Genomic DNA, 22,611 nt, shown 5'->3' with positions numbered 1-22,611 from the left:
ATGAGCGTGCTGTGTGAACCTGACAAAGGAGGAGCAGAATGACAATTAAGCCCACTTCATTTGGAGGCATTTCAGGTGGGGAAGGGCTCGTGCAGACTGGGATAGACCACTCAAGGGCCCAGGTTACTGGCGATGGTTCAGGAACAGGCTGCGTCACAACTTACATGGCAGCCAACTTCTATTAGTACTGTTCAACTTAGTGTTTCTTGTGGTAAACATAAATAGGATGAAGGAGATATGCCTCTCCCTAGACTCTTGGAGTCTTGCTGGAGGGCTCCAACTGATCACAGCAGTGTTCCCTCTAACGGGGATTCCCAGATGTTGTTGACTACAACTCCCAGAACCCCCAGTTGCAATGGCTTTTGCTTGGGGATTCTGGGAATTGTAGTCAACAATATCTCAGAATCCCAGTTAGAGGGAACACTGGACCACAGCTCTCTGGAGCATGCCCATATACCATGGGATTGCCATCAGAATCACCTGTGGAGGAATTGGGTGGAATCTGGCTGCCATGTAGTGGGAAGCAGCACAAAATCAGATAAATTTCTGTGGATCCCCAGGGTTTCAAGGAATATAGTTTTTTAAACAGCTGATTAAGCATGTTGCACAACCAAACTCATATTGATGGGGAATGAGGACATCCGAGATGGAATAAATGAGGGAAAATGAAATTATATCATCTCCCCATGCTTTTACTGCATCTGCAACTACAATCTGCAGACTGCAATCAATGGCACAGCTTGTATGATTCAAATGAAGGCTGGACTAACTAGTAAACTAGGGCCAGTCAACCCATGTGAACACCTGGACCAGTTGGCAAACACCTGGCAATGCCGTAACATCAGCAAATGGCTCCAGCTTTCTTCTCAGCACCGAGAAACATCAAAGGATTGGGCTTCCCCCCCACCTTTTCATATCAAACAAGAGGAAATTATTCAGGGAGAGGCAAATCAAAGAGGCTTTAACCAGATTAGGCAAGCAGGAACCAGTTTCAAAATGTAAATCCAACACAAATATGAGAGAATGATGGTTTATATACTGTGCTCCTTGTTCCCTCTATTCCTCACAACCCCAGAGGAAACTCACCTTGGCTGAGACAGAAACTACTGCATCTATTACTATGATTTTCCACCCTGTGTGCATGGATTTTACTGCACAAACCAACAAAAACTGAGGTCCCCGGCCCAAGCAACTTGCAGTCCAAAATGTACAGGGTGGATGCACACAATAGGATGCATCTGCACAAATACACCTTAGACTGACTCTGTTCAGATAAGGCAATACATGAATGAATCCTGGGCTTGCAGACTCCCTTTCTAATACTAAAAGCCATAAATGAACTGTTGCAGACAGTTGCAGAAAAACTACTATCTGTACGATTAAAATATATGGGCAAAATATGGTTTGCTGTAAAAGAGAATGCGTCAAAGGATTTGAGGGGATGAGGGAAGGAGAAGCAAGAAAGAGAATCAAATAAGAAAGAAATCAAATAAATAAAATAATGATAAATAAATAAAATAATAAAGAGCAGGTGAGCCCAGGAAGTTTTTCACACCCAGCTTTTTAGTTTGCATCTCCTCCGGAATGCCTCTCCTTCGAACCCGCAATAAAGCCTCGCAGAAAACCTGTAGTAAAGTCTGCTGTCTGGGAGAGTTTCAGGTTCATTCATACAACGTATGTCTGAACGATGCCTTTGTTATGGTTGGATGTGAGCATGCTGAAGGCATTTTCACATACAAGGCTGAAAACCTCTCTTCCTCCAATCAACTGCAATGCAAATGTAAAACCTACATTGGCTGGAATACTCATTTCCATTACAAATTTAGCTATGTGTACAGTGTGCCAGGGGAGGTTCATAGTTTTGAATGCAACCCCATCTAAAAAGCTTATCGGATTCAGAAAGGAACATATCAAGAGAAGGTTTAGGGCAGCAGACATGGATTCTGAAATGCTGCAATCCAGAATTCTGCTCCCTCATTCTGTATAATTATAGAACGATTCTCATATTATTTATTTTATTATAAGCAAGTTTTTTTAAAGGGTCTCACGGCACTTTGTTTGAGAGACTGGTATGCAAGTGACGGTAGTGGCAGACAAGCTGCAGGGAACAGTGGAGGAGCAGTGATGGCAGGAATGGAGGGGGCAGGGAGTCCAAAGGAAGGGAAGCAGAGCAAGCAATTCCTGCAAAGAGCAGATTGAAAAATGGTGGCTGGCATGAGGAAGAAAATCACTTAGAGTCGTCCCATTGAAATGACATGCTTAACTTTTCCTTTTAATTTCAATGGGACTACTTTGAGTAATTATCATCACACCACGTCAGCCAGCACCTCCATAATCCACTCCCCATAGCCAACTTTTAAAATGTATAGCTTAGAATGGTACCACCTTTACATTGTATGCCGGTGCCCGAGCATATCCCTGCTTGCTTTCACCATCCTTAGGAGTGCATCCCTCAGTTAGTGCAATGTAACATAGGGACATAGGAAGCTGCCATATACTGAGTCAGACCATAGGTCCATCTTGCTCAGTATTGTCTACCCAGACTGGCAGCAGCTTCTCCAATGTTCCAAGCAGGAGTCTCTCTCAGCCCCATCTTGGAGAAGCCAGGGACAGACCTCAGAATCTTCTGCATGCAAGCAGGCAGGTGCTCTTCCCAGAGCAGCCCCAGCCCCTGAGGGTGATATCTTACAGTGCTCACACATGTTTCCCATTCAAATGCAAACCAGGGCAGGCCCTGCTTAGGAAAGGGGACAATTCATGCTCACTACCACAAGACCAGTTTTCCTCCCTTAACAACATGGGGGGGGGGGGCAAAATGCCTCAATTGAGTGCCCACCTGAAGGCCTTCTAGTTGTGCAGAGAAACCTATTGGGCATAAAATGGAAGTAGTTGTGAAAAGGATCAGCAATTGGCACACAAGTGACATAGGCAGATGAGAAATGGGGCCTGCCAAATGAATGTGCTTGAGCTCTATCACCAAACAATGCCCTCAAGAAATGCATACACTCCTCTGCTTCTTGATGATTAATTTGGTATGAGCACAAAAGTTTCCTGCGGATTATCATGCCAACTCGTCTGTCTTCTCCTTGCCTTGTTCCAGAAACATTCTGCTGATTTTGCCCACATCCGATAGTTTATTCACTAACCTTCTTTAAAAGCATTGCTACCCAGCTTTGCACAAAAGCACAAGGTGGCTTATGTCATATTCCAAATGAACAAATAATTCATTAAAAACAAGTTAAAATCGCAACCCTTCAGACCAAACTGGATTTGTTTCAGCAGTAAAGCAACAGATGACAGGAAAGCGTTTTTTAAAATGTGCCAGCACAGCTTCTATTTACTAAACAACTGCTTAATCTAGAGCTGACTCAAGAAGCCCCTCCTGTATTCTCCACCAAATTCTCAGGTGGAGAAATTGTGGTGGGGAGGATTCATTGGAAATTTCTCAACTACTGGGAACCACACACACACACACATACACACCCCCGCAGAAGGCCCCTAGGAATTACTCTATGGATTGGTTCAGATGAACTGTCCATGCCGTTGTCATCGCATGTGGAGAGGTGAGAGCAGGTGCCTCTGGCCCCACTCCCCAGTGTGTTGTCTCTGGCCTTGCATAGGTTTGTGAGGCTAGAATGTCCAAATAGGCCCATTCTCGCACTGTCCACATTGTCTGAAGCTGTCATGACTAGTGCTGATCTGAAGAGACCACATTCTGAGGTGGCAAAAACGGGCAGTATTCACTTGGCATTTTCAGGGCGTAGGCATGCAACAATTTCAATGTCTTCTGATAGGCAGTTTATTACTGATTAGTGATGGCAGCACAAAAACTATTTTTATGTTGCATCCATGTCTCTTTTTTAATTTTAATTTTTGCTGTGCCTTTGCTGGCAGCAGCTGAAGTGGTACTAGAAGCATTAGACCACTTCTTGGTGATTGGCTCCGTCCAGCCACTGCCTTCCCACGCAGAAGTCCACTCAGAATGATGCTATATTATGTTGTAGTATCATTCCAGGAGCATTCTGGAAACAAAAAGGCCAGCCAGGTGGAGCCAGCCGCTAGGAAGAGGCACAGCACTCCCAGCACTGCTTCTGCTACCACCTGCATAAAACATAGCATAAACAGGACAACTACTACAACAACACTCCACCCCCTGTTGCTGCCATTAAGCTGCCTCCTTGAAACTTTATAGGATTTCGTGTTCACTCCTGAAATTTCTCCTGTTTCATTTCTCCCCACCCCTGCCTTGAACCCTTGCATCTTGTTGAAATTGCATCTAGGAGAATTTTCAGATCAGTTCTAGTTTAATCACCACTTTAAGTGGCGCAGCGGGGAAATGCTTGACTAGCAAGCAGAAGGTTGCCGGTTCAAATCCCTGCTGGTATTATATTGGGCAGCAGTGATATAGGAAGATGCTGAAAGGCTGAGGAGGCAATGGTACATCCCTCCTGTATATTACCAAAGAAAACCACAGGGCTCTGTGGGGGCCAGGAGTTGAAATTGACTTGACGGCACACTTTACTTTACCTAGTTTAATCACGTGTTGTGCAGAGCGTTGTGAATTTCAACAAGGAGGGATAGTCTCCCCTAGAAGCTCATCCCAGAATATGGGGGCAACTCCAAAAGTGGCTCAGCATGAGAACTGGGTTTCAAGACCCAATGTATCAATTACCCAACCATTCCCAACCAACTACAGGTCACTGCATTCAAATCTCCTTTAAGTGCCCCTTATGATGGTGCCTCAGTATTGAGTGAAATTCTGCAGCATGTTCTTATTGCAATATTCCCATAACATCTGGGACCAGACAAGAAAAGTCTACAATGTGGCTCCTTCCCACACCAGTGTTGTCTACCATCTTGGAAGGAGAGGAACTTGTGTGAGAAGAAGCCATGCTTGAATTTTTGAACACATTTTAGATGGTAAGAAGATGAAGGAAAGACATATTTCCTTTGCCCCACCCCACAAATGGTAGCTAACATGTGAAAACCAGCTTCTTAGGGGTAAATGTTGAAATGGCTGTATGTTAGTCATTTTTCAACTGATTTGAACCAAATTTGGTCAGGTGATGGTACTTGTCACCTGGTTATTTTGTGCCAAATTTCAGGCGAAGAGGATGGATGGTTTGATTCTATGACCAAAATAATGTTCAGAGCTTAACATGGTACAGGGGTTCTCAAACCTGGGTTTCCAGATGTTGTTGGATGACAACATTCCTTGCTACAAGACCATTGTGGCTGGAGATGATAGGAGTTGCAGCCCAACATCTGGGGACTCAAGTTTGAGAGCCCTGTGGTAGATTTTTTTTTTTAATTCCTCACCTTAACTATATAGGAAATACAATGCCCACATAATACTGCCCGTTTACATTATAATGTAAGCCACTTTGTGTGCACTTCTGTGCAGAAAGGCAGGGCATAAATTAATAAACTATATATCTTTGCTAACTGAGCAAAGAGGCACCTTTTTAGCAGTGGGAGAGCAACTGGCCCTATCCATCCCCAGCACAGCACCCCTTCAGTGCACTTGTGCGGGGCATCCTGGGACTTCCAGTGGCTGGGTAGCCTTCGATCCCTGCCACCCCTACTGGCTCTGTGACACAGCCAGTAATCGTGTGGGCAGCCGATCCAGCCGCTCAGGGCGAGCTCCCTGCTTGTCTGCAAGGAGAGCCCGGTTAGGCTCTACACATGGATCGTGTGTAGAGCCTCCATATCTGCTCAATTTTTTGTGCTTCTCTCCTTTTGTCCACCATTCACAGAGGCTGGTTCAGTACCAGAGAATATCAGTGTTTTGTACATCTGCATCATTAGCAGTTTTGGCTAAAGAAGGAAAAACTACTTATTTAAATAACTTTCTTTTTGGCAACACTGAAAAATGCTTCCTCTTTTGTGTGACTCCTTAGAAAACCTTTGCTTATTCATTTACACTACCTTCACTTTCATGATGACATCTCCACGATGTCATCATGAAGCTAAATCGAATTGGCTACGCTGTGTTGAAATGACATGCTGTAGGCAGCAAAGAAACAATGGTAATATCTCATGCTCAGGACAGCTAATATTATGTTGCCAATACTGTGCTCTCTTGTTACAAAAGACACAAACCCAAGAAATTTAACCATTTATGAATAAAAGCAGAAAATGGAACTATAGAAAAATTATATGATTATATATTAGACATAAGATTACAGTTGTTATACTGAAAAGAAGAAACAGATACAAGTCAGAATAACTAAAAATATAGATATAAGTTTGAAATAGCTCCCTACAAGACCAAATGCAAGTCTACATACATCTTAATTCTTTAAAAAGAAAAGATAGAGAATGAGAGAAAATTTCATCCACACAGAACTGGGAAGACTGAGAAAGATTCATCACCAGCAGATAAGTGAAATGATGAACCCTCTTTGGGGTGTACATTTATGTCTCAGAAAGATTACCTCAACATATCTACATTTTGAATTCCAGGTAATTACTTACTTTCAGCTTCTGAAGAAAATGGTTGACATCCTGACTAAATTTCATCAAGGAAGTCCCACTGAATTAAAAGGACAAGTTGGGCATACTTAACATGTCCTTTTAATTTCAATTTAATTTCCTTGATGAAATTTAGTCAGGATGTCAGCCAATATGTGCAAACTAAATGCGCATATTCCTTGTCTCCAAAAAACATATACATGATAGAGAGGTATAACTCTGGAGGTGAAACTTGGAAGGGATCAAGCCATATCCTGATCCAAACACTGCTGTGTCAGAGATCAAAATCTTCATCCTTCTGCTATGGCCTGTAAACTGTGATCTATACTGATGGCATTCACTAGACAATTGCTCAGAACCTATAGCACTACCTGTCTAGGTCTTCCAGACACTGAAACCCAAACTCTTTCACACAGCATTCCTAGTCTATGATGTCAAGGAAAACAGTTGTATTGGGGCAGGGAGGGGGAAAGAAGTCAGTTAGCATTTCTCTGCAGAATGTTTCCGTCATGCTGCATTTAGCAGAAATGGTTGTATAGGTGACAATGAAGCCACAGGTAACAATCCCATTTGCTGCATGATTCCTGAATGGGTGGGATCATTCATTTGACTAATTTAGGAAGGAGGAAGAACCAGCAGCCAAAGGAAAAAATAATGATCAAGCAACAGAAGCCAGGAAAAACAACTGTACCGCACAGGATTTCTTTTAAATATTCATGTTAGTACAATGTAAGCAGTTTAGGGGAAACATTCATGTCTGGTCTTGGACTGAATGAGCATTCCTCGAGCAATGCATGTTTAAAGAAGTATATAATGTGGCTTATAATAATGCAGCACTAACGCAACTCCTGATGCAGCAAAAGCAAAACGAATATGTACGGATTTTGTACGAATGTGTGGATCACTCGAACATCTGATGTATGAATGGAGATCTGCAGGCCAGTTGCACTTGAGTTCACACTTGCCATGCAAGCAGTCTAGAGACTCAGACGGGCAGACACACCCTCAGCCTGCACCCCCATCAGCTTCCCTCGTTTCACAACCTCGGGATCAGCTCTGTGCACTCCAGGGCCCTGGCTGCAATATTTATTTTCTGCACACCACACTTCTTTTTAAATACCAAGCATGACAATTTGTCATTGCTCTAACTTTTGCTCTCTCCTAATGAGGTTGATATGTGAAGACACACTAGCTCTGCGTCTAATAACACAGATAATTTGCTGCCACAAACTATCTACGAGGATCTGCGTGTCCTCAAAGATAGCAGAGAGAGCAGGCTCTTCATTAAGAGTTCAGCGCTTGCCTTCAGTCTGCTGGTTGTCGCATTAGGGATATGGAGCACTCGTACACATGTACCCTGTGTGACAGCCAAGGGAGCCAGATGGCAGCAACTCAAAACAATTAAGAGCATATGATTATTGTTTATTACTATGAACTTAGTCTGCCTTTCATTGCTGCCCGATCCTTTCTTGGCTCACAGTAGGGGTCTACACTTGGTTGCTGGTTTTTAAATGTAAACTGTGTATGTCTTACTTGCTTATTTTTGTTTTTAGGCTATCAAAACAAAGTGCATGGGACTGTTGCTGACAATGGGATTCCTGTCTGAATTCTCTTCTCTCACCTGTCACATGCAGGAACACTTCTCATGACGCCATTGCATTTCCCCACCCCTGATCTTTTTTATTAGCTGTTGTTGGCAGTCTGAGGAAATGCACATGATGATGTCACATTGCAAGATGTGGAGAGGAGAGCAGGTTTTGTGGTAGAAAGCATGACTTGTCCCCTTAGCTAAGCAGGGTCTGCCCTGATTGCATTTGAATGGGAGGCCACATGTGAGCACTGTAAGATATTCCCCTCAGGGGATGGAGCCGCTCTGGGAAGAGCATCTAGATCCGAAGTTCCCTCCATGGCAGCATCTCCAAGATAGGGCTGAGAGAGATTCCTGCCTGCAACCTTGGAGAAGCCACTGCCAGTCTGTGAAGACAAAACTGAGCTAGATAAACCAATGGTCTTGTAAAGCTATTGCAAAAGCCAATAAAAATGGAAAACGTGAAAAAGATAAAGCAATGGTCTGACTCAGTATATATGGAAGCTTCCTATGTTCCTATGATTAGTGTTCCTATTCATTATGGGAGAGAACTTTGGACAAGGATCCCATTTTCAACATAACATGAAATTCTGCCCTCAATGCATTTGTATCTTGAGGGAAAATATATAGCATTAGCTGTACTCTAATGTTTATCATAATATAATTTTAATATTTATACAGCATTTTTGAAAGTTCAAAGTGCTTCACATACATTACCTTCTTATAATCCTTACAACAACCCTGTAAGGTAGGCCTGTATTATTATCACTCTGTTATAGATGGAGGTTGAGGCTGAGGGAGAGTGACTTGGCTGAGGTCACCTAATGAGGTCATGACAGAGTCCGATGCAACCTGGGGGCTTCCTGACCTGTAGTTCGGGACTAAACGGCACATTATATCAAGCCTAGTTTTTTGTTTGTTTGTTTTACTCAGGAAATGGCAGCCATGGGGATAGAGTGGAATCCAGATCAGCCATGGCACTGAGGCAGTCAGAGGGAAGGCTGATGCTGGTCCAGCAGGTGCCAGGCCCCAATACATGGTGGGTGGCCTACATTTGGCTTGATGGCTCACACATTATGTCAGGTTTGTTCTAGAAGTTATATATTCAGGGTTTTCGACTGAGCATGATCTTATGAAGACTTTATGCCCTTTCCTGGCACACACTCGGTTGCTTCTTTCAGTCAGACATAACCAACACACTTCCTATGGCAAGAGGAACAGCCTAAATCAATTTCCCTCCTGAGCCAAAGCTTCCATTTGCGTTCACAGTCAATAATTTCAGAGTCACGCTTGGTCCTAAAAATCTCCCCTCTGATTGTATCTCCTCAGCCTTGAAAAGTCTGCCTAGTGACCCTTCTGCACGATTGCCTGTGAATGTCACTGCCTCCAGCTGAAATCCTCATCACACCTTAGCAATTCTTGTACTTCTGGCCTCTTCAAATCCCACTGCTCCAACTCAAGCATGTGCAGGGATTGCTTTCTAAATCCTGGCAGGTATGAGGCAGCTTGGCCATACACGCACATGTATTGACACCTGTGATCGCTGTTTTCTGTCTGAAAGAGACTCTCTGCTTGCTCAAATCTCTCCGCATTCTCTAGCAACCTTACAGGATGCTTTTTCCTCCCACACCACATTACTCCCTCAACTAGTATGAAAATTTTAAGAAAATGGACAGGATAAATGTTACCAGCTTTTCTATGCTCAATTCTTGCACATACGTAAACATATGCATCATACAGGTACACTCACCAGGAGAGGCTTCAAAGAGACAATACTATGTTTGCTGCCCTGTGATATCGGAACCTCTGTGCAAATAAGGGTGCACGACGTTGATAGGATTAAGTTTGAAGCCTGTCTTGGGGCTCTTTGTGGGTCAGATCTGAATAGGTGCATCAGAGGAACAGGCCGCTTCAACTTAACCCAGTTCAAAGAAGTCACTTTGTACTATACGATTTCATACCCTCCTCCCTGACTCTAATACTTACCTTACTGGGCTACAGGAGAGACAAGATGCTGCCAGCAAAAACGGAGCAGTTTTTTGTAATGGCCGAAGCCTCTGAAAAGACTACAATTCCCAAGAACCCCTATACCTTTCCCAGAACGGCAAGGCTTAAAAACAAAAAACCCTTTCTGGGTTTTTGAAATACAAACTGTACATCACAGCTGCTGGTTCCTTGTCGCTAGCAGCATCTTGTCTCTCCTGTAGCCCAGTAAGGTAAATACAGTGAAGGAGATGGGAAGGAAGCTACAGAGGTGGAACTGGTTCAAAATTAATTTAGCTGCATCCAGCCTCAATTCAGCCCTGATTTGACCCAAACTGGTGGACAAGTTGGTTTGAGATGAATAAGGTTGATTTGATCTGGAACTGGTTTGGCCTCCAAAATGTCACACAGCCCTAGGAACATACATAAGAACATAGGAAGCTCCTTTATACTGAGTCAGACCATTGATCCGTCTAGTTCAGTATTGTCTACACAGACAGGCAGCAGCTTCTCCAAGGCTGCAGGCAGAAGTCTCTCTCAGCCCTATCTTGGAGATGCCAGGAAGGGAACTTGGAACTTTCTGCATGCAAGCAGGCAGGTGCTCTTCCCAGAGCAGCCCCACCCCGAGGGGAATCTCTTCCAGTGCTCACACATGTAGTCTCCCATCCAAATACAAACCAGGGTGGACCCTGCTTAGCAAAGGGGACAATTCATGCTTGCTACCACAAGACCAGCTCTCATCCCTTAGACCAGGAGGCTATTCCCATGATCAGCCGAAATTGGGCTAGGGGAGCCTAGCCCGATTTTGGCTGATCGCAGGAGCCACTGAGCTCGCAGGCGAGCCTGGTTGCCTCCCGGCGGTTAACCCACCAAGCAACCCCTCCCTCTAAACTGGGTTTGCGGAGCGAGTGCTCCACAAACCCAGTTTTTTAAAATTGCGAGTAGCCACGGCGCGGCTCCGTGGCACAGCTACTCACGAGTAGACCCCCGGAGGGGAGGCGAAAAGCTGCCTCCCGGCTCCGGGGGTCTCTCCAGTATGCCCTGCATGCTTGCGTGGGGCATACTGGAGCTTCCAGGGGCCGCGCGGCCCTCGATCCTCCCAGCCCCCGCTGGCTCCATCACGGAGCCGGCAGTTTTTTGGGTGGCCGCCCAGAGCAGACTGGCTGGTTGTCTGCGAGGAGAGCAGGCTTAGCCCACTCACCTCACAAACCCCATAGAGGGTCTTCTTTGCGATCGTGAGAAGAGCCTCCAGGTCTGCTCTGAAATCTTCTCTGCGATCGTGAGAAGAGCCTCCAGGTCTGCTCTGAAATAAAAGCTATGCATCATAGCAGCTGGTTCCTTGTGGCCAGGAGCATCTCGTCTCTCCTGCAGCCCAGCAAGGTAAATACAGTGCAGGGAATGGGAAATACACAGACTTAGTGCACAAGCGAGTTCCAAATGCATATTCACGCAAATATATGGAAAAGGTAATACAACCTAGTAGATTTAAATTAAGAGGGCCCCTGTGCCTCTAGAGTTGAGTGCAGCTTTTAAAGAAATCATCAGATTCCACATTTCCCAGGCAGGTGGTTTCTGTGCTGAACTACTTCTACAACAAGGGTGCTTTCCCTAATGTTTTCTTAATAATATGTAATATATTATTTATTGTGTCTAGCCTAAGGGATGAACTAGATGTTACAAGGCCTAATGGAAAAAAGGGCAAGCCCAGGTAGAGTCGCCCTACCTGCAAACATACCCATCCATTTCAGCATCATTTTGTTTAGCTTCATCCGTGTCCCGATGTCACTGTGCTGTAAGTTTTGCTACCTCTGCTCCACATCACTAGCTGCCATTGGTGGGGGCAGAGAAAAACACAGCGTCATGATGCCAGGCCACAGGGTTGCCCGCCTCCTCCTCCTCCTGTTTTTAACAATATTGAGTTCTGGCCTTTAGAAGCCAAGTATACAGTCCGAGCAATCGTGTGATGTTTGGGTGTGCCATTTTGGACTACAGGTGTGTGTGTGTGGGGGGGCTGGAATATGCTCTGGGTGTCCAGCGTCTGACTTACAGAAATATAAGAGAAACTTCTGGTGGCCAGTTGCTCAGAAGCAGCATCCTTGCTCATGCTGTGTATTCTGGCAAATGGGCAAAGGCACTGGATGACGACAGATTTTACCAGACTGGATTTTATTTTATTGAAATTTGGTAAAAGGTTTTTTAACTTTAATCTACACATTTGACATTATTCGGGCTCAGGCCTTGATGCCTTCCTTCTATCCCGAATGTTAGCAATCTACCAAAAGAAGCTACTTTAACCTTTAACTTAACTGGAATCAACACAAAGTAGTGAGTGCTGAAGGATACAACTGAAAGTGACACAGTAAAAGGAGCCTCAGGGATGGCTGAAGAGTCTTCCCTTGATCTTCCAAAGGATCAGATCACCACACACTGATAAAAAATAGGGCACATGATTATAATCAGGACAGGAGAAGCCTCCTTCCTTAATCTGGGAGCTATTTTCGCTCCCCTTTGGCAAACATCTGTCAGTAAAACCAAAGTCAGAGGTATTGTCCGTACTCACGTGCTAAGCAGCAGCTGGGTCAGAGGGCTCCCTCCAACCCAGCAGCTGTACCCAGCTACTGACTGTGGCAGGAAAACAACCTTCTGACGTTTAACTGGTAGGGATGTGCACTGATCGTTTTGCCGGGGCGGGGAACACTATCTTTAAGCACAAGTAAAGCTGCTCCTTACCAGTTCCTCTGCCTCCCCAATGCATATCCTCTGCGCCACTCAGGTGTTCGTGTGCGGCTGCATCCATATGTGCCCCGTGTGAGAATGCGGCGGGATGCACAAGGCCACCGCGCATGCACAGCAGCCATATGCGTGGTCAGCATGGTGTGGTAGGCCATGCACATGGCGGCTGCGTGCAGGCTGCTGAGTGAAGTGCTGCAGTAGTGCACAGACTTCTGAGGAGTGCAGCAATGCAGCAGGAAATGTGGTGGGGCTGCAGAGGAGCAGGTAAGGACCGGCCTTACTCATGCCAAAAGGTACCACTCCCCGCCAAAACGATTCGGGGGGCCGCGCCAAATCACTTCGTGCACATCCCTATTAAATTGGCAGGCAACTGGAAAACAGGAACACGCACAGTTCCCAAATTAGGGTAGGAGCGGCTTCTTCTACCTTAATTATGATTGTATGAACTGCCCTAATGTATGATATGGCCACATCCTTTCCCAAAAAGAATATAGGAAAGATACAGAAGAGAGAAACCAGAATAATTAAGGAACACCTTCCCTACAAGCATTTCTGAAGATTATTTCAGGAAAAAAGAGAGGGTGGCGGTACAGAAAATAGAGGCGTATACAATCATTAATGGTGCAGAAAGAGGAAAAAGAGAGAGGGCTATTTCCTCATCTCTAATAATACCAGAGCTTGGGGGGTCACACCAGAAAGCTGACTGGTAACCGACTTCAAAACAGATAAACAAGAGTAATTCTTCACACAACGAATTCATAATTGACTTTATGGAATGCACAGCTACAATATGCTATAATGTCCACTAGTTTAGATGACTTTAAAAACAAGATAAACTTACAGAGGACAGGTCTACCTGTAGTAATGTATCCACCATAGCTATATTAAACCTCTGTGTTCAGAGGTAATATTCCTCTAAATTCCAGATACTGGAGACAAACCAAAGGAGAGGGCTGCGTCCTTTGTGCTTTGCTTGCAAGCTTCCCAGAAGCATCTGGAAGGCAACTGCTGGAAAGAGAATGTGGGATGAGGTGGATCTTTTGGTCTGATCCAGCAGGGCTCTTCCTATGTGCTTATGACTGACACAGGCATTCATTCAGAAAGATTCTCCTCTTCCTGTCTCCCCACATTCGCCCCGCCTGCTCTCTTTATCTTGTCTTTCTTTGAGCCCAGGCAAGTCCTCCCAAATGTGTGTGTAATCAGGGGGAAAAAAAGCTAAGCTAAAATGAAAAGCTGCCAAGGGGGACGAATAGATGGAGGCGGGGGTGAGTTAGGGCCACGTGATGGAGGAACAGAGGCCTTGTTAGCGTGAGCTGTCACTATGAATCGAGGACAGCTCATCTCAAGCTCACTCTTAATGATCTCGGGGAAGAGAATGGAGGGGCGGGGAGGAAAACAGCACACAAAGAAGAACCGGACCACAACAACCGCCCAATAGGCACTGTTGATCTGGAGAGAAGATTGTCAGTGCTCCTGGTCTCTCGAGACTCCACAGTGACATGAGCGATTTGACTCTCTCATACAGCCTAGGATGCCCCCTTGAGGAACTGTGTTATTTCCCACATTTTAGAACAGATACAAGGAACAGAGTTATGGGCCTGCTATTGGCAGCACCTCACACATGCTGCACTTCAGGCTCAGTTCTTAAAGCCAGTCCTCAACTTGAACTCCAGATCCACCTTTATTTCCAGCTCCTGACTGCAGGGACATTGGGTTGGAGAACATTATTAATTAATTAATTAATTAATTAATTAATTAATATTAATTATTAATAATTCAATTTCTATACTGCCCTTCCAAAAATGGCTCAGGGCAGTTTACATAGAGAAATAAAAAATAAATAAATGAGATGGTTCCCTGTCCCCGAAGGGCTCAAAATCTAAAAAGAAACACAAGTCAGACACCAACAACAGTCACTGGAGGTACTGTGCTGGGGGTGGATAGGGCCAGTTACTCTCCCCCTGCTAAATAAAGAGAATCACCATATTAAAAGGTGCCTCTTTGCCCAGTTAGCAGGGGTTTGGTTTCGTTTGCTCCAGTTTGGTTTCGTTTGCTCTCAGTGACATCAGCATGTAAACAAATATGCTTGGCTATGAGCATTATGATGTAACCACATTAGTTATATGATCCCTTATTGGCTGGGATCATTCTAAAGAGGAGAAAGAAGCCCTAACTAGAGGTGGAAATAGTATCAAAGCAGCAACAGCTGAGAAAGCAATGGCAACTAAAAGCTTTCTTTAGAAAGCAAACATGCATACATTTAACGGGTTTTTAGGAAATATGTTTGCCCCTTGAAAGCACTACTTTCAACCTGGAAATCAAAACAAGCAAACATCTGGCACAGTTCTAGTTCAATGGTATCACTGTGTTACAAGTAACCTTACACACAAATGGAATGTCAAATGCAAGAGTTAAACCAAAGGCCTCACTTCACTTGGCCAATTACATTTCTTTCATTTTCTGGTTTGCTTTTCAAACATGACTTTCTCCAGCCCAAGAGTAAGGGTATCTTAAATATGCATAAATGTACATGAATGCGAGTACGCTATTGTCATCATGGTTGTGACAGAATGGCTTTGGGAAAATGAAACAATGGAAACTGGAGACAAGCTTTTAGCTGGTTTCTTCTTCCCCCGCTTCTCACAAACAGAGAGGGTGTCGCTGATGTTGCAATCACACAAGTCACGAGCAACTTTCAACTTCTTGCCCTTCTCAGAGACTTGTGCTTCATGGAATACCAAACGGTGGAATGAAATATTAGTAGCAGCTATGTACAGAGTACATAGCGTGGCCTCTAAAGCTTGCTGAAAATTCTCTCTCCTCCTCCTCCCTCCCTTTCTCTCTCTCTCTCTCCCTCCCTCCTTCCCTCCCTGGTTTTCTTTTTTAAATACCTCTCATGGCTGCAGAAAAAAAATATCGGAACATGAGTTTGACAGCGGCTGGTGAAAATAGCAATGGTCTGTGTCTGAATTCTAATGTTCAGGTGGCAGGGGAAAGGAGAGGAGAACGTGCTTTCTTATCACCTTTCCTGTCCACATATTTGAAGCCATTCAGGATGATAAAGTGGGCAGACCCTTATACACACATGCATACTTTTAGGCATCTGCAGCATTATTATATGCAAAGCAAATTCAGTGACTTAATGCCACTTTCCAAAACCAATATTTCTCCCAAATGCAGAATGTGGATACTGTGAAATTCTAGATGCCCCAGCAGTGGCATAGCCAGCAGAATGGCAGCCTGTGTTCCACCCCACTGGCAGACCCACCAGCCATCTCACACAAAGGGGCCCAATTGTCGGAGGGCCCGCCCAAGCCCTACGGAGACATTTCCAATTTACATTTATTTATCTTCCTCTCCCTCCCTGGAGAGGGAAATAAATGCAGCCAGCCAGCAAAGAGCAGGTTCTGGCTCTCTGAGCCTGGGACATGCTCCCTTTGCATGTGATGTCACACGTACGTGGGCATGGCCTGGGCTCCGGAGCACCCAAGTGCGCTCTTCAAAACTCATTTCCTGCCAGCGCTTGCTAGCTGGCTGGTAAATTGGAAATGTGACTGGGGGGCTGGAGCGGGCCCTCTGGTGATTGGGCCACACCCCCTTTGTGCATGACAGCATGCACAAAGAGGGTTCCTCTGGCGGCCCTTTTCATTGGTGGCCTGGGTTCTTTGAACCCTACCAATCAGTGGTGACTCCACCCCTGTCCCCAGCTATTGATGCACCAAGGGCAGAATTGGTCCTAGTGGCATGTCAGTCTCTATCCAAACCAGATTCTGCACAGTTCAGGCAATGGGGATTCCAATTGTTCTCTTGAGGACTTCAATCAGGAGTTTGACAATCAGGAGCTTGACAGGAGTTTGAGGACTTCAATCAGGAGTTCAACCCTACTTTGACTAGGATATCATTCACTGGTTCTACTCACTGCATGACTATTTTTATACAATATTAAATGGGCCTACATACAAAGTATGCATGTCAAAGGCACAAATCCCTTGCCTGGAAAGGGACAATCCACATGATATGTTAGGTATCTGTACACATGATGTATATGTTTTTGTGTGAATGATTGTACATGTCCATTTTAGATGTAAATCCAAGGATAAACCACTCAAAAATGCAAAGTACAACTTGTATATACCACTATACGCACATTCAACACATGAACAACTATACTCATAGACTGACGACCTGTGTACACCGCCAAAAGACTGTATGTCTGCACAATGCAATGTCTGAATAGACCTAAAGGCAAGGGTAGCTGTTTGACCCATGTTGATAACAGCAGATATTAAAAGAGTAATCAAAACAACTGCTCATAAAATATATTGTCGTTCGTAAGAAATAGATCTTGTCTATATCCAAGAGAGGATCTTTAAACTTTGCCAAGAACCACACCCCTTTGCCTCTATGAGGAACTGCAACATTCATTCCACAGCAGTAGATATTGTGTGTCTTGGGGACACAGCAGCCTGATCTCTCCCCCTTTTACCTTGTTTCTGCTGTGGACTGTTGTATCTGGGCATGTGCCTAGCAAAAACAGACAGAAGAGTAGCACTAACAACAGTCTGCACCTATAGTCACTGAATGGCTGTAGCACTGTTCGAAAAGAAATCAGATTTTCTTTTTTAATAAGAGTGACTATTTAAGTGCAGGAACAATGGAGGTGGACAGAGGATGGATGGTGACATTGCATGAACCCCATAAAGAGTGAGTGAACAAAAAGTGACAATCCCAGGCTGAGCACAGCATCTGCAAGTGCCCGCTGTACCTGAAACTGTGTTTTGCTTTCTGACATTTGAGAAAGGTTTCTGGCTTTGTCCAGCCCTAGAAGTTGCCTGGTTTTTTGCATTTCAGACTAGTTATTCACATAGTTTACATTTTGTCAACTTCTCATAGGCTTCCACTTTGGAGACAGACAGGCGGGTGCATCGCTGTAACATTTGTTTTAAAATGCTGCGAAATACGGGTTGCCAAGGATAGAAGTTGATGGGAACTGAAAAGATGCAGGGAAAGGAAGAGACAAGACAAAAGGCAGCGGGGAGTAGAAGGAGAGGACGTGTGACAACAAAAAATGTAAATGAGAAAGTTGAGAAAGGAGAGGAACTGAAAGGTAGCATAGGATGAGAAGAAACAACAGCCAGAAGCAGAGACGGAGGGCACTTCCAGACATAACCACTTTCAGAGGATACCTTTTTCTTGTGCTACTTTAATTTTTTTGCAGATATTTATGTTTGGAACACTTATCCAAGGAAGCAGATGTGTGATTTTTGTGACATAGATCTAAACAACTGCTGTAGATTGCATGAGCAACAGTATCTGAAATAGACACAACTATGCATTTTATTCCCCATTTAAAAGCACAGAGAGAAATATAGCACCAATCCAAATCATTATTGCACACTGTATGTGCAATTTCAGAGGCATCACCTACAGATTCTTGGATTAGGGTTGAAAGCCCACTATTCAATATAGTTAAAAATAAATAGCCAAAAAAGCTGTCCCCCACTCCCAATATCTCATAATTGTGGCAGTGTTATAAACACAGATCTCTCTCTCTCTCCACACACACACACATACACTGGTGTTTTTTTTAACAGATTAAAAAATATATATTGTGTGGGGTCAGTACTCAGGAGACTATTTTGATCTGCCTGTTCTGGACAGGGTCACACTTTCCCAGAAGGAACAGGTACGCAGTCTGGGAGTGCATCTGGAGCCACACCTCTCTCTGGTGTCCCAGGTTGAGGGAGTGGCCAGAGGTGCTTTCTATCAGCTTCGGTTGAAATGCCAGCTGTGCCCGTTTCTTGAGGTGAACAACCTCAGAACAGTGCTGGTAACCTCCAGAATGGACTACTGCAATGTGCTCTATGTGGGGCTGCCTTTATATGTAGTCCAGAAACTGTAGTTGGTTCAGAATGCGGCAGCCAGGTTGGTCTCTGGGACATCTCGGAGAGACCATATTACTCCTGTGTTGAAAGAACTACACTGGCTGCCGATATGTTTCCGGGCAAAATACAAGGTGCTCGTGATAAACTATAAAGGCCTAAACAGTGTAGGCCCCAGGTATTTAAAAGAACCTCTTCTTCGCCATGATCCCCATCGCCCATTGAGATCATCTGCAAAGGTTTGTCTGCAGTTGCCACCAGCTCATCTGCACTCCCTGTTGAGATAAAAGCCTCCCCATCTCTGACAACTTTTAAAGAGTCCCTAAAGACTTATCCTTTCACCCAAGCTTCTTAATTTGACCATGTTTTAAATTGTTTTAAGGTTTTTCTTTTTGTGTTTTAACTTGTTCTATGTTGTTGTAAACGGCCTAGAGATGTAAATTTGTGGCGGTATACAAATTTGATAAACAAACAAACCAACAACAGTCAGTCTATAGAAATATTGAGCTGGTCAGAAATATAGGTGCTGCGTGGGAGCTAAAATAAGGGGGTGCTTTCACTTCTGGCACACATGGCTAAATTTTGCATCATGTTCCCCATTTAAAAAGCACAGACAGCAGTATAATGTAGATCGAAATCACTGTTGAACATTGCATGTACAAGTGGCTTAATTATACAACAGTTCACATAGTTAAGCCACCGTGTGGATTTTTTGCAGTTCCTACAAAAGTATTTGCGTTATCCACAAAAGCAAGTTTTGACATTTTTGCCTTAGGAATGGGAATCGTGGATATTTGTGGCACCCCTATTTCCTCCCCTGCCCCCCGCACACATGCCTTAGCAATGCACTATTATATCAGGTGTGCAAATGCTGATGCCGGGATGCAGCCATAGAATCCACTAAGGTGCACAGATGACATCAAGCCTGATGCTCAGAAGCCCTTTCTCCAAGCCCAACAAGGAATTCTGTCTCTCACAGTGAAGCACTTGCTTCTCTGACCCACACTGCTGGCTATTTCTTCCTTCCTGCCAGACCAACCCCTGTGCTTGATAACATTTCCTCCTTGCCTACACAGAGCAACATCTTTGATAAAAGGAAAACACGGGGGAAAGGCCCACCTGACTGGCAGATGGTGTTGGAATGGGAGGGAGGGAGGGAGGGGACAGCCGTGACTTGAAGGGCTTCCTCAACTGAAGAGAACAAGAATACAATAGAAAAAGCCACAGTGAGATCAAATAGTGACACGAGAACTTAAAAGGAGAATGCCAACAAGGTTGTCCCAAGAGATTCTGGTGGCTCAGGCACTTCTTTAATTATACTCGGGGTTGTTTCAGACGTCACAGTGACGCTCGGTAAAATTTAACTAAGGTTTATGAGCTACACCAAGCACAGCACTGAGGACTATCACCAAACTGCTTGTTTCCCTTAACCTGGGTTTGTTTGTGGCCTGCCCTGTCTTAGCTTCCAATGAAGGGGCCATATGCAATCCCAGGCTGACCTGATCTGCCCTGCTCCTGGCAAACTCTCGCCTTATTTATCACCCACTTTTCAACCATTGGTTAGAAAGAGAACAGGCTCGCCTTGAATGAGCTCCCTGGCTCTTTCTCCCATTTTCAAAGTTCTCTGGATGCTCTCAGCTCCTCGCAGAAGGTAAAACGAGCTGCTAAAGCATGAATCTTCCTAACTCCCAGCTGTCGTCTCGCAGCAAGCACTGTGAAACAGTTCCTACCCACTCCAGCACGAGCAGAAAGCAACGCTAATGGCAATTAAGGAAGCTGAGAGACAGTGAAAGGAGCCCAAAGGGGGAGTGAATTAACGGGAGGACAGAATTAGCTACGCATCAGTGATCTGGGTTTAAATGGCAAAAGGGAGCGCTGGAAGAATGTGGAAGAAAGGCAACTGAAGGTAACGGCATACCTGAGCAAAGGGAAGGCAGACTGGCAGGGCACACGGAGAAGGGGAACTTGCAGGGGTGGAAGGGGAAACAGGAAAGTGTCCTGTAGGTGCAGTGTTGCTTGGGTTGGGGGTGGTGATGGTTAGGGAAAGACTACCATGGAGTGTGAGAACTACAGGAGGGAAAGGAGAAGCACATGTGGAGAGCAGTTCTACATGGTAGCCCATGAACCTGAAGAACACTCATTCAAGAACGCTCATTCTTCATGTTCCTTTGTCAACAGTGATGCTGCAGAGATGTACAAAGGGTCTTTGGGCAGCAAAAACAAGAGGAACTTTTTAGCTCTGCTGAAGTTTGTAAAGAAGAGAATACCAGTTAGAATGGAGAGGACAACTGTGTGGGGAAAGAGATTTCGGCGCAGTCTGTAGTGTCCAGACTGCTGCGATGAGAGCGGGCAGGAGCTGGATTTCAGCTCTGGCAGGGAGGTGAGTAGTGGGAGGGCAGAGTGGTCCTTAATTCTCTCCACGAAAAACCTCCAGATTTAAAAGGAAAGGTGAATCCTGTAAGTGACTTGTTTCTAGGGAAAAATTAGAGATGGTGTAAGAAGTTACTAAGCAGACAAGGGGACGTTTCAAGCCAGCCAGAGTGAGAGATGCTTGCAGCTTCGAGCGGTTGTGTATCATGGCTGCTGCTCTGGGCTAGTGTCTGTGAGCAGCAGCCCTAGGAGGGAGGAGTCAGTTTATGCTGCAAGTGCATTTGGATGTGGAACTAAGGCCATGCTTCACTTAGGTACACAAGCCAACTTCAAACCTAGGATTCACATTCTGGGAAATAAACCAAGGGGTTAGTGCCTTGGCATGGATCCAGATGATAAAAGCAACGTAGGTGGCATGGAATAAACTGAGGTTCTCTGTAATGTCTGAATCAACTCTTAGTATTGATAGGATGTTTCAGAATGTTCAAAGTGTTTCAAATGCATTATTTTGCTGCCATTTTTACAAAAGCCTTGTAAGGTAGCCAAGAGATGTTATCCCCATATTACAAATGTAAGGCTGTGGCTGAGAGAGAGATTTGTCCAATGCAACCTATTAAAACCTCGTGAGTGATGCGATTCAAAACGGGGGCTTCCCAATTCATAGTTCAGTCTCTTCGTCAGTTACACCAACCCTCCCTTCACTCTCATTAACACTGGGCACAATCCACTGGGAAGTTCTCCTGCACAAGCTGCACTAAAACGAACAGCAACTGTGCAAGTGCAGAATGATGCTCTTGTGCAGCTCTCATTCTTTTCAGTGGGGCCTGTGCGGAAGAACTTCCCAGTGGGTTGTGCTCCATGGATCAAATCAGTCTGTCTCCCCCACTGTCACTCTTAATGGCAGGGGTGAAGAAATGTTGGCTCAGTTTATCAGCCAGATAAAATCTTTTACTTATAAAGCTATGTTGGTACATCGCTCATCAGGCCTTTTTTTACTCGTCAGGCATCATTTTTCACTCATCACAGACTAGTAGACTAGTGGATTTCTGCAGCCCTACTTAATGATACTCCAGATCCACCACCTGAGGCACAACTTCGCATCTGAATGTCAGCGGAAAAGGGGAAGGGGTTATAAAGAAGAAGAGGAATTAGTCTGGGAAGAGAAACAGAAAAAGAAGAGAAGGCAAAAGTAAGATCAGGAATCAACTGGAAGCACTCCTTACCTGATTGGCTAGTGCTAACATTGATGGCAGCATATTGTGGGGCATCTGGGCTCAGCTCAGTCACAAGGTTGACTGCCTGGATCTCGAAGGTATACTGCACACGGGCCAGGAGGTTGGAGACTTGCACCCGGCTCTCCGTCAACCCCACCTGACGCGGCTCAAACTGGACGCTGTCCCCACAACGCACACAAGGCCCTGGCGATCCTGTTGGGCACACCTTGCAGATGACATTGAAGAAAACATCTTTTCGGCCTCCCAGATCCTTTGGGAGGCGCCAGGTCAGGAGCACATTGGAACCAATAATTTCATAGCTGAGGTCACGGGGGGCTGATGGGGTGCCTATAAAAAAGCAGAAGGT

General features: G+C 44.9%; 1 protein-coding gene across 3 annotated transcripts in view; it reads right to left on the bottom strand.

The window, feature by feature from the left end:
* LOC128343208 (ephrin type-B receptor 5) overlaps nucleotides 1-22,611 on the bottom strand; it is a 144,272-nt gene that overhangs the window by 22,476 nt on the left and 99,185 nt on the right. For all 3 annotated transcript variants that reach the window (XM_053291857.1, XM_053291859.1, XM_053291858.1), the window contains exon 5: nucleotides 22,254-22,592. In XM_053291857.1, the coding sequence (XP_053147832.1) occupies nucleotides 22,254-22,592 (339 nt within the window). The remainder of the gene's footprint in view (nucleotides 1-22,253; nucleotides 22,593-22,611) is intronic.

The sequence above is a fragment of the Hemicordylus capensis genome, chromosome 2 (genome assembly GCF_027244095.1).
Source record: "Hemicordylus capensis ecotype Gifberg chromosome 2, rHemCap1.1.pri, whole genome shotgun sequence".
Lineage (NCBI taxonomy): Eukaryota > Metazoa > Chordata > Lepidosauria > Squamata > Cordylidae > Hemicordylus > Hemicordylus capensis.
The sequence above is the reverse complement of the archived record's forward strand: the minus strand, read 5'-3'. Positions and strand labels throughout refer to the sequence as shown.